At 37.1% G+C, this 13,231-nt stretch overlaps 1 protein-coding gene across 2 annotated transcripts; it reads left to right on the top strand.

Annotated features, from left to right (window-relative positions):
- The first annotated feature begins 2,721 nt into the window (after window positions 1–2,721).
- Window positions 2,722–12,785, top strand: LOC131335742 (uncharacterized). Of its 2 annotated transcripts, none has more exons than XM_058371235.1 (4): window positions 2,722–3,244; window positions 3,852–3,973; window positions 9,024–9,179; window positions 12,447–12,785. In XM_058371235.1, exons 1-4 carry the CDS (start codon window positions 3,023–3,025, stop codon window positions 12,547–12,549), a joined length of 603 nt encoding a protein of 200 aa, XP_058227218.1. In that variant the 5' UTR covers window positions 2,722–3,022; the 3' UTR covers window positions 12,550–12,785. The 2 variants fall into 2 exon arrangements, with proteins under 2 accessions (XP_058227218.1, XP_058227219.1); XM_058371236.1 differs by having other exon boundaries at window positions 2,784–3,244; window positions 12,380–12,502.
- Window positions 12,786–13,231: the final 446 nt, after the last annotated feature.

The raw sequence follows: 13,231 nt of genomic DNA, 5'->3' as shown, positions 1-13,231 counted from the left end.
GCTGCAGGTTGCGGGAGATGATGCGGATCTGATCCCTCTCGCTCAAGCGATCAGTCATTAAGGCGACCTTGCTCCTCCACCTCTTGATAAAATCAGCAAAGGACTCCTTTGCTTCCATCTTTGTAGACTCCAACTCTTGAGTAGTCATCTTGAGTTGAGAGTTGTAGCTGTACTGCGAGACAAAGGCAACTCCTATGTCTTCCCAAGTTCTTCTTTTAGAGACGTCGAGAGACAAAAACCATTGAAAAGCTGGGCTAGAGAACGTTTGAGGGAATATCTGGGCCATCGCGTCATCCTCGACCCCAAGCAGCTTCATAGCAGCATGGTAACCCAACAGATGAGTTTTCGGGTCACTAGTCCCATAGAATTTGGAGAAGTCTGGCTTGGTGCTGCATTCTGTGCAGTTTTGTGGCTATTTTTTTGGACAGTTTTGGTTCAGCATTCTGGGCCGTTTTGTGGCTTTTTTTTTGGGACAGTTTTGGTGCTGCGTTCTGTGCAGTTTTGTGGCTCTTTTTTTGGACAGTTTTGATTTAGCATTCTGGGCAGTTTTTGTGACTCTTTTTTTGGACAGTTTTGGTTCAGCATTCTGGGCAGTTTTGTGGCTCTTTTTTTGGACAGGTTTGGTGCTGCATTCTGTGCAGTTTTGTGGCTGTTTTGTTGACAGTTTTAGTTCAACATTCTGGGCAGTTTTGTGGCTCTTTTTTGGACAGCTTTGGTGCTGCATTCTGTGCAGTTTTGTGACTATTTTGTTGACAGTTTAGGTTCAGCATTCTGGGCAGTTTTGTGGCTATTTTTTTGGACAGTTTTGGTGCTGCATTCTGTGTAGTTATTGGCTGTTTTTTTTTGACAGTTTTGTAATGTCATTCTGGGCAATTTTTTGGCAATTTTGGTGCTACTTTAGTGGTGTAATGTGGGCAAAAATGGTGGTATTTTATGTTTTTGCTAGAGGAACTGTTTTCTTGGCATACATTTTTGGCAGTTTCGTTGGTGGTTGCTGGGCAGTTTTTTGGCTTCTAGCTGGGCAAGTTTTTGGTATTTTTAAGGCTGTTCTCCTAGGCTATGAGGATATGACAGAGAAATTTAAAGGCGACGCACTTGTCTTGGCGGGATAACTTATGAGGGTCAATAGTTTAATCACCATTCGGCAACATAAGTTGTAGCCAAATAGTGTACTATGCGCCGGTTAATAAGAATATCTGAGCCAAGTACATATAAACATAATATTAGTATTCTTATAAATGTGATAATCGATATTTTCTCGTAGATATTTCAATGACAAGTCAAGATAAAGAATCCTATTGGGTGATTTTTATCGGCCGTAATCTGGGAATCTATACAAGTTGGGAGACCGCGGGACTGTAGGTTAATGGATACTCGGGGAACTTGTTCAAAAGATACAAGACATTTGACGAAGCGGAAGGAGCATTGTTACAATTCCATGAGGAAAGATACCGGCTCCTTCAAATGCAGTCGGTCCGAACCGAACCTCAATCAAGTCACAGTGGTTCCACATCCGCAAGTGGTTTGGAAGTTCAACATCAAACTAGTCTAAGCACATACTTTGTTGTTTTTTTCGTAGGTTTCTTAGCTTGTTTTATCTTCGCACATCTATTTGATTCTGAATGAATTTGTACTTTTTTTTTCAAAGATTGTGGAAATGAAGAATGTAATATAAAGACAAAGTACTCATCTTTATTTAATTTAAACATTTATTTGAGGTACATCAGTACTAACTTAAATTTCGAATTTCTAACAGTTATTATCACAAATACGATTTATTCTTCAACATCTATCTTTAACTTCTAACTTCTCCAACTAGTGATGTCGAAAGCAATGGGCCCAACGATTGAAATGAGGAAATTGCATGCCCCTCATCTGTCTAGCTCGTGGATTCGCCTAAAAAAACATAACAAATATGATAATTTCTCAAAAAAAAAATAGGTGACTGTTCCGGTCCTCTAATCTATTGGATGTTAGCAATTGCATTTAATGAGAACAATTTAAGTACTTTAGGGTCGAAATATATAGGTGCGAGTCAGAGTTGAGAGAACAAGTAAAGATCATCTTTTTAGTTTAGGAGATGAAAGATTCCAAATACAGAGAGGGTACATGCCAAAAATCATAAGATGGATGTAGAACAACTTATCCATTTCAAAATCTGAGTCTAGCCCCGAGTTCTCGTTTTCTTTCATCCTGTTGGCTTGGATTACTACTAAAGGAGACTCGGGCTTCATGAAAAGGTCTAAAAGGACTCCTGTTTTGGATGACTTTCCTATGTGCTTCCTTGATTCGGAAGAATCACATTGTTGGTTACCTCGCGTACTTAAGTAAAGAAAATCTGCACAAACTTTTTTTTTTTTTTTTTGGGGTTTAAAGTGAAATCAACCTAAATAAATTTCAACATACGTCTTGTATGAATGAATTGGTTAATCATCAAACTAGTACCAGGGTCGACCAGTTTTTTCCCCCCTCCCAAAGATTAGGAAATGAGGACCAGTCTTTTTTGTAGTATGCAGTTTGTTATTAGTACAACCCTAATAGTTAATCTAGTTAGTTGGTGGATTCGCTCCTCATATAATTTGATCAAAGATCGATTCTTGGGGCTAGATCACAAGAAAGTAAATTTTAGTCTCTATGTGGATGATCTGTCTTTGACCAGACCGAAAATGAGATAAGTTGTGGTGTGATTGTATTAAAATGTGCATAGTACGGTATCAGTCCAATTTCTTAGCTCTTTCTCAGTCCAATCTGGCATAAGCTAGAGAGAGAGAGGGAGAGAAAGAGACAGCCATAACCACCGATCACAAGCAATTAGACATACAACCTGGGTAAATAAATATATACAAAGAAAAAGAGAGATTGTGTATGTCTCACAAGTAATCTGCCACTGCCGCCCACTGGACAAGAACTTTAAACAAATACCCACCTCCCATTAAATTACAGAGAGAGAGAGAGAGAGAGAGAGAGAGAGAGAGAGGGAGGGGGAAATCAAGGGAGAGTGGTTGATCATCATAAGGAATTAATGGATGTGAGGAAAATAGTGGCAGTAGTGGAAGATGCAGAGGTAGCTAGGACAGCACTGAATTGGGCACTCCACAACCTCGTTCGGCATGGTGATTTGATCACTCTGCTTCACGTATTCCCTTACTCAAGATCCAGAAGCAAGAACAAGCTCAGAATCCGCCGCTTGAAAGGCTTCCAACTGGCTCTCTCCTTCAAAGACATCTGCACCAACTTCCCAAATGTAAGCTCATATTTTTTTCGGACTCAAATCTTCTGTACCGTAATTGTGCATGTACCTCTGTTCCCGTGCAATTTTAATCCCTGAAGTGTCTTTTGTACAAACCTGCTGCTGAAATTGCAGGGAACCTGAGGTGATTTTTTTCATGTCTTGTTCCTTCTCTTTACAAGCAGGGCCTACAGAACAATTCTAGAAAAGGTCAATTCAGTAAATTTTACTGTGTCTTGTAAAGATTGATCAAGGAACCTAATTTTGAAAATTGCAATCAAACGAAATTAAATACTGTTACACGTCAAGCTAGGGAGGTCCTGAATCAATCTCAAGGACACGAGATTTTAATTTTTGGAGGCAAATATGCATTGGGAATTTTTTTTAGTTGATGTGTATCTCAATTCATTTCTTTAGATCAATCACATCATTCATAAGCAAGGGCAATATAAAGTCTGTGACAAAATTCCAACAAAAATCGATAGAAAGAAAATTTCAAACCTAAAATTTAAGAGGGAGAAAATCTCTTAATTAATCCTAAATTTAGTCCTCCAAACCCGAGTTGTTATACAAACGTATACTTTTTGAACCTATACATTGACTCAATTGTAGGGTTTTGCAGGCAAAGATAGAGATTGTAGTGAGAGAAGGGGATGAAGACGGGGGCACAATTGCAGCGATTGTTCGAGAAATCGGAGCTTCCACGCTTGTGGTTGGGCTTCATAATCGAAGCTTTCTCTACAGGTAAGTTTAATTTGAATTATGGGTATTGATACCATTACTCATTAGTAGCATAAGTATTAGTCAATTTTGTTCAGAGAGAGAGAGAGAGAGAGGGAGGGGGGGTTTTGTATAGAAACTAGGATTGATCAAGCACATCTTCAATGGAGGTTTTAGTCGGGGTTTCCTGGTTACTTCACATAGAAGAGCTGCTTGCGTACGACACTACGACGTAGGTGCTTTCAGGCACGAGTCTCCGCCGGTCGAATAGGACATGTTTGGTGAAGAGTAACTTTCATTATTTCAATTACGATTAATAATAAAATGTTTGCAAGCTAGCCTAAGGAAATGGGTGAGTCTTCCATGTTTGTCTTGTCTTTTAACACACTAACATATACTCCCATCGTCCCAAATCCCAATTTAGTTGTCTCTCATTCTATTATAACCACCTAAAAAAATTGTTACAATATTTTTAAATCCGTAATGAATTTCATATCGAATATAAATCTTATTTAATAGATCTCAATTAGTTTTATAATATAATATTTTCGAAATCACCTACAACATGTAAATTACAATATATAATCAATTGAAAAGTGACACGAATTTTCAAAAAGAACAATTAAATTGGGATTGAGGATGTAGTATTGTATTGTAATGGATTATTATTTTATTGTATATATATATATATATAGATAGTCTTCCAAAACAAAAAAAATAAAAAAAATTGGGTCATCAAACATGGACAGTAGGAACGCACGTGACATGTTTTTAGTGGCTGCATAATAATAGGGCATAGATGTATAAATCAGAGCATTAATAACTGATTTGACGATCGACCCTCAATAAGAACAATATTCTTTGAGAGAAACAAAGAAAAATCTCCAAATTAAACAGCGAGGGATTAGGATGACAAAACTATGAGATTAAATTCTCTCCACCATGAGTGGAAAACCCCAAGTTTCCACCATCTTCAATTGTGAACCCACTGTTCATGTAATGCGGTAATTCAAAATGTTTATCTTGTATTCTTATAAGACGCACAAAATAGTATATCAGTATCTATGCATGTAAAAAATCAGCTACAGGTATATCAAAAGCTGAATTTTGATTTGTAATATGGACAGTCTGTTTATTAAAGTTCAACTGTCCATGACCCTCTATTTTATAAATTAAAATTCAATTTTTGACATTCGATCAACTTTTTTTTTTTTTGCGTGGGAATTCTACTCCATTAGTCCTACAAGATGAACGGCTCCGATTCTGCAATGAACATACGGTGAAACCCACAATAGATGCTGGAAACTTGAGAGTTTTCACCTATGGTAGAAAGAATTCAATCTCCAAAACTAAACAAATGAAACAAGGAAAAACTATCAAGTTCTCCGCACAATAACTTAGCATTTCTGGGTGATCATTTTTCGTTATGCTGATGTAATTCTATCTCAAAATGTGTAACTCTCACACCAATATATGTTGACAAAGATCTCTCACGGAAATTACCAATGGCAAAGAGTCCCCTGCGGCACACTAATAATAACTCAGAAATGCGAGCATAAGAATTATAGAATTATGTTACTTTATTAATTTTTAATGCTTTCTATTTTTTTTCCACTAAAGAAAGTTGATTAAATAATTATTGGTATCCTAATAACTTGAACTTTTTATACGAAAATGATGAATAGTACATTGAATATTATAGACATATGATCATAGTTACCATGTCCAATTTGTACAGGTTAGTTACTTAAGGAAATTGCAGAAATAGAAAGTTTGTATGATTCAGGAATTAGGCGTGGAACTTAAATAATACACATGAAGAAACAGGAATGTCATTTTCCAGAAGTTTTAGTTGGTATAACGGTAGTAGGTAACTTCTCCTTAATTCTGTTTTTAATGAAGTAGGTATAGTACCCTCCAACGTTTCTATCTAAACTTGCCCTTATTGGGGTTAGCTAATACTAGAAATCAAATAAACTACTTACAGTTTTCGGTAACGTTAATTAGTTTTGTTCGGTCATTAATTTCAGGACCTCAGAATTAGTCGAATTAATCAAAGTGTGTGCAAGTTGGTCCAGATATCCTGTTATTAAATAAAAAAGCCTGTTACTTAGTCTTGATAACAAAGAAGACAAGAGGTACCCGTTTTCACACAACGGGGGAATAATAAGGGTTCTATATATGTACGGAGGATCTTGGGCTAGGTACCAATTTTTTGGAGGGTGGGTTATTGTTAGGGAGAAAAGGGAGAGTCCGGCTCTTCTTCAATCCATAAGGAATTGGAGGATCCTCCAATTTCAATTCAATGGTCAGGATTACCCTAGTATCTCCAGCCCTAAAGCTCATATGGTATTCTACAGGCACTCAATTACTCCCCAAATATTCCTCAATTATCGCATCCCAAACACCAATTTATCAAATTCCAAACATTAGTGAAATTTCATATCATAACTTTAATAACAGGTGCAGGTTTAAAGAACTATCAGATTCATAGGGTTAATCAAATATTTCTCAATTACATAAGATTAATGAATTTTCTTCGAAGTTTATAAAAAAAAATTTTTTTTTTGAACGGCGTCTTCTCTCCCTGTTAAACTTGCCTTTGAAAAACTTTTTTTATATAGCTCGTGAGGATTTTTTTCAACCGATATCATATAGCTCATGATTTTTTTACTAATATTATATCAATAATTTTTTTCTTTCACTATCGTTTTTTCGCTGATATTATCTTATTATGTAGTCCATGAGATTTTTTTTACCGATACTAGTATATTTTCACGTGTGCTTCGCACTGTATCGTGTGCTCGTTGATGTAGTTGTTCTTGTATGTAAGAAAATTTTAATTAAGATTCAGTTATGGAAATTAGAAAGAAATCACAAGAGTAAGTAATTGAACGTAAGATAATTTTTACAGAAAAAATATTTTAGAAGAAATGCAAAATGAGTTCTTTGATTAACTCTGTGAATTTAATAGTTCTTTAAACCTACACCTGTTATTAAAGTTATGATATGAAATTTTACTAATGTTTGGAATTTGGTAAATTGGTGTCTGAGATGCGATAATTGGGAAATATTTGGAGAGTAATTGGGTGCCCGTAGAATACCATTTGAGTTCTGGGGTTGAAGATGCTAGGATAATCCTAACCATTGAATTGCAATTAGAGGATCCTCCAATTCCCTATGAATTGGAGAGGAGCTGGACTTGAAAAGGGAGGGGGAAAAAACTGAAGTCCTAATAACTTTTTGTAAAACTTGTTGGGAAAAATGTGGCAATAACAGAATTCCAATAAACAGTTTCATTGATGATTCGCGATTTCAGATACATAAATGAACAATAGTTTATAATGAAACAGATATACAAACATAATTTCTGAAACCAAATCGAGTTCTGTGTGATACCACAGTCTCCTTAAGAAAGATTCGCCTACTACCGAGGGTGTTATAGGATCTATCGATGTCTTCCTCCCAGGGGTGGGTCAGCTAAACCGCAAGCCGTCAATACACCATTGTCGACTACCTTGGCAAACTGACTATCGCCTGTCTTTCTCTCTCAAAGAACGAATTATCAAAGTATGTTTGGATTGTTGTGAATTTGCTGGTGCCAATGGAGAATGAGATACTCCAATATATACACATCAAGAGACCTTGTGTAACACCCAGAATTGATTTCAGCCTTGAATAGGGGAGAATCAACATACAAAACTGTCAGAATGAATTACAGGTATAAATACCGCCATTAATCTCTATTCATGGGATAATAACCAGCTAAAACTGCTGGAAATATGCAGAGTCTCATCCAGATTCAATGTACCAACGGGAGCCCTTTCGATTGCCTCAGGAGACCCTCCGAATGTCCCAATTATCATTCACATAATCTGGAAGTTTTCTAACAAAACTAGTTTACTTCTAATTCTGATGCCCAAACTCATCATATGTCCAACAAAGGCAACAGTAGTAGTCAAACTGAGGGTGAAAATTTTAGGCACGTTAGGATAACGCCATTCAAACACAACCTAAAATTAACAGGTTAGGGTTAACATTTTCTGACATGTACATGAATATGGCATACAATTACACAAGTAGGAGTAATAAGTAGATTGGGTTACGGCCGAACCAGTGTAACTTGAAGTAGCAACACGTTTAAACCAAGTAATAGAAAGTTTAAGGTATTGCTTTTGATTTTAAAAATATTTCAAGTGAGGGTATGGGGTATATATACTTCAAGTGGTATGTGAGCCCGTGGCTTCTTTCAAGTAAGTTAAAAATTAATGTAAAAAATGAACTCTGGTACTAGTAATATAGTTAATTGTTTCATTTTAGCAACTTTCTTTTTTGTCATTTGTGACTTTTTACGGAATAGTAATCACTCCTAAAATATGAAAAATATCAGTATGGAAAATATTTGTGTGAAGAACTTCATATGAGTACTCTTTTAGATGAAAAGAAAACTTCAGTACCACCGTCTATTTGATATTTTAATTATAGTAATTTTATTTTAATTTTTATCATGACATGATAACATGACACAGATGCCATAAACCCAACGATTAAAAGTCTAAGTAGACTTGAGAGAATCCTGACAATTCAAAAGGAGACTGCATAATAACGACACGCCATCCCCACCCTATTTAAAATCACTTGTGAAACTCAAGAAACATCCAACACAATTATTTCGAAGGTAGGGTCCATATCCTTAATATGGGCCGAATTTTTCGACAGTTTGGAATTAGCCTTGCGACATAGACTTCAGTGCAGGGATGTCACCGAACATTTTCAGTTTTCACTAATATTGACTAAGAAATACTCCAGTAATTGCGTAAATAATTTTTGCACTCTCCTTTAATTCTATTGCACGTACTCTTTTTCTTGTCTTTATTCAGGTGAATACTAAATTACCTATCATATCTATCACGTGATTGAAAAAGTAAGGGTAACTTGATAAATTCCCATTAATAAAGACAAGAAAAAGAGTACGAGAGGATAAAAACGAATGAAAAATAATTTCCCTAGTAGTTGTTGATAGAATTCAAAGCTTACGGCTCTAATTTTCACAACTGCAATGGTGGATATATAGGTTGCCCATGGCCAACAACAATATAGCTAGCAACTTCAATTGCAAAGTAGTTGCCATAAAGCAACCAACACCACCACCATTCACACCAAGGAATATCAATATCAGCTCAACCAACATCCTGGACTTCTCTCAGATTGAAATTGCAGCTGGGCTAAGGTCAGATTTTTCTCCTTTAAAAAAAAAATTTTACCTGCTCCCTCTGTCTGTCTATTCATGGTACATTACTATATTCCCCCTGAGAACTTATGAAATAGCTGTGATGCCCTTGGACAAAATAGACCTTATACATCGGATATCGCAACGACCATGCACATTCAACGCTAGTACTCTGTTTGGAAATTGAAGAAAGAAAGAGAAAACAATTAGGGATTGAGCAGAATGTAGAGAAAATGCCGGGGAAACTCATAGTTATTCTTTTGGCTTTCTCCTCTTTTGGTTGGAGTTTGAAACAATATTTTCCCTTACTTTTCCTTCATTTCCCCATGTTCCAATTTCTAAACAAAGCCTAAAAAAAATTACTTTTCCTTCCCCATGTTCCAAACATTGCCTAAAGTTGTCATATGAGTCCTCCCATGGTATTCAAGACTCCCAGGTTTAAGATCGAGACTCAAAATGTAATTTTTTTTTTTTGATCAGAGAGACTCAAAATGTTTGTGGATGAAATGAGTGTGTGTGTGTGTATATATATTTTGAATATTGATCCAATTAGTTGTGTTACGTTGTCGATCTTCTTTGTCATGCCAATTGACTATATAACAGTCTTTGTTTTGCCGAAAAGAAGCCAAATTGACTACTTTCTCACTAGAGGTGCGGACCGCTTGACATGTAAGGATTGTAAGGTTATTCCCGGAGAGTGTCTAGTGGCACAGCATAGACTTTTGGTGTTAGATATTAGTCTCAAGGGAAATATTAGAAGGAAGAAGGAAACTAGATGCCCACGAACTAAATGGTGGGGCCTAAGAGGGGAGAAACTAGAGGTATTCAAGGAAAGAATGTCTCAAGAAGTACAGTGGGAAGTGGAAGGAGATAGTGACAGTATGTGGAATACCATAGCTGACGGTATTAGAAGAATATCGAGAGAAGTTCTCGGGGAGTCGAAGGGAAAATGTCCAATTTATAAGGAGACATGGTGGTGGAATGACGAGGTTCAAACCAAGGTAAAAGCCAAGAAGGAGTGCTTTAAAAAGTGGCAAAAGGACCGGAATGAGAAAAATTTTCAGGGTTATAAGCAAGCTAGCAAGGAAGCTGTTAGGGATGCTAAGTTGAAGGCCTATGAGAATTTCTACGCTAGACTCGAGAGTAAAGATGGAGAAAAAGTTATTTATAAACTTGCCAAGTTGCGAGAAAGGAGAGCTAAAGACGTTTCTCAAGTTAAGTGTATAAAATATATTGATTCGGTGGTGTTGGTAAAAGACGAGGCAATCAGGGATAGATGGAAGTCGTATTTCGAGAAGTTGTTAAATGAGAAACATGAAGGAGGCTTTGGTGGGGAGGAAGAATATCTACCTGGCGAGAATATAGAATATGAATTTTATCGGAGAATTCAAAAGTTCGAAGTGGCCAAAACTTTGAAAAGGATGAAACCGGGTAAGGCCTTAGGACCAGATGGTATCCCTATTGAAGTGTGGAAAAGTCTAGGTGACCTGGAGGTGACTTGGTTGACGAAGTTGTTTAACAATATTATTATGACGAGGAAGATGCCCGACGAATGGAGAAGGAGCACTCTAGTACCTATCTATAAGAATAAAGGGGATATCCAAACCGACGAATGGAGAAGGAGCACTCTAGTACCTATCTATAAGAATAAAGGGGATATCCAAAGCTGCAACAACTATAAAGGTATTAAATTGATAAGTCATATGATGAAATTGTGGGAAAGAGTTATTGAGTATCGCTTGAGGATGGTGACTACGGTGTCAGAGAAACAGTTTGGGTTCATGCCTGGAAGATCAACCATGGAAGCTATCTACTTATTAAGGAGAATGGTAGAAAAACATAGAGCAAAAAAGAAGGATCTCCATATGGTTTTCATAGACTTAGAAAAGGCTTATGATAGGGTGCCTAGAGACATCATATGGTGGGTTCTGGAGAGAAAGGGAGTGACCAAAGGGTATATCGAGGTGATTAGAGACATGTACGAAGGTGCATTCACTACCATTTGATCACCAGTAGGGGAAACGAGTGAATTCCCAATCACTGTAGGATTGCATCAAGGGTCTGCCCTGAGCCCGTACCTTTTTGCCTTAGTTATGGATGAATTGACTAGACAATTTCAGGAGGATATCTCATGGTGTATGATGTTTGCAGATGACATTGTCTTCGTAGATGAGACCGCTAGAGGTGCTAATACGAAACTAAAAATTTGGAGGGAAGCATTAGAATCAAAGGGTTTTCGAATAAGTAGGAGTAAAACTGAGTATATAGTGTGCAAGTTTAGTGGTACCAGCAGTGCGTACGAAGAAAGAGTGATGATCCAAGACCAGGAGATACCTAAGAGTGATCATTTTAGATACTTAGGATCACTCATTAGTAGAGATAGAGAGATTACCGATGATGTGACCCATATGATTCAAGTGGGGTGGCTCAAGTGGAGAAGCGCTACTGGTGTACTGTGTGACAAGAGGGTACCCATAAAATTGAAGGAAAAATTCTATGGAACCTCCATTAGACCAGCGATGCTTTACGGGACAGAATGCTGGCCTATTAAGAAACAACAGGTGAACAAGATGAATGTAGCAGAAATGAGAATGTTGAGGTGGATGTGTGGTAAGACTAGAAGAGACAGGATTAGAAATGAAACGGTTCGTGAGATGGTAGGTGTAACACCTATAGAAGAGAAGTTGAGGAAAAATAGGCTAAGATGGTTTGGGCATGTCTACCGTAGACCAGGAGATGCAGTAGTTAAGAGAGCAGATATGATAGCTTTAGGTAGCAATGCTACAGGAAGGGGTAAACCTAAATTGACATTAGATGTTGTGGTACGCAACGATATGAGTATAGTAGGTTTGTGTGAACAAATGGCTCTAGACAGAGCTCAATGGAGGAAAATGATTCATGTAGCCGATCCCAAGTGATTGGGACTTAAGGTTCAGTTTGGTTTGGTTTGGTTTGGTTATCTTATCAAAATAAGTCAATAACTTTGTGCTTTAGCTTTCAGATTCCTAATCGAATTATATGCTCAAGAATGAAGAGAATTATCACAATTTGGACCATACACCCTTTAGATGAATGACTGCAAATTCAAGCTGCAAATGAGTCAAACTACTGTATACTCTCCACTCGGTAGCAAGTATCGAACTCGTTCTTAAGAAAACGAGCTCAAACTATAATTTATGAACAACTTGGTTTGTTTGCAGGTAGCTCTAATAGTTTCACTTCAGCACACTATATTGTGGGATTTTACGGATGCATGTTTTTTTGCAGTTTTCTTGATATCCTTCCGCCCAAGATCCCATACCGACTATGTCCGGACCCTTCTGCAATCATATGGAGATCAAGGAAGACAAGGAAGAGAAGGAATTCTTGAAAGCGAGCTTAAGTGAGCATAGAGTCAAGTTCCGCTTACAATTAGGGTATAGCCTCCTGGCCTCAGGATGTTTGAGCTGGGCTTTGGCTTTTAGTTTTTTCTTACACAACACATACATACACACATACTCTATTACACAAGAGAGGAGGCATTGACAAACTATAGCTGTTTAGAAGCACAGATTCTGATTTCTACCTGACGCAGTGATTTTATAACAATGCAATTGTTCAAATGGAGTGAGATTGCATAGCCGACAAATTAACACAACACCTGTTCACTTAACGTTGACTCTATCTATTCATTAAGTAGCATCATCTAGAAAGCCGGTCTCAAGCAAGCCATGAAAGCACGGATCACACTTTGGACAAATAACTACAATGATATGCAAAATTATTTCAAAAAAGGTTGTGTTAAGTAGACAATCATCCATATATTTGAATTTATGAGCGGTAGGCGTAGCACTCAAAATTGTAGTACATACGCTAGAGAAACCTACCAATTGCCATCTGCCCGTAGTCGTTCACAACCCGTCACAAAATTGCTTAAAAATTTGTCGATAAAGATATTATATTCTTCTCTTGAACATAGCAAATTCCATTAAGGCATTACAACAGGATTAGTCAGATAGTACATGTATGAAACATAACCACCAATCATGTAGACAAGAGCACATGCACATTGC

The sequence above is a fragment of the Rhododendron vialii genome, chromosome 8a, assembly GCF_030253575.1.
Source record: "Rhododendron vialii isolate Sample 1 chromosome 8a, ASM3025357v1".
In the NCBI taxonomy this organism is placed as follows: Eukaryota; Viridiplantae; Streptophyta; class Magnoliopsida; order Ericales; family Ericaceae; genus Rhododendron; species Rhododendron vialii.
The sequence above is the reverse complement of the archived record's forward strand: the minus strand, read 5'-3'. Positions and strand labels throughout refer to the sequence as shown.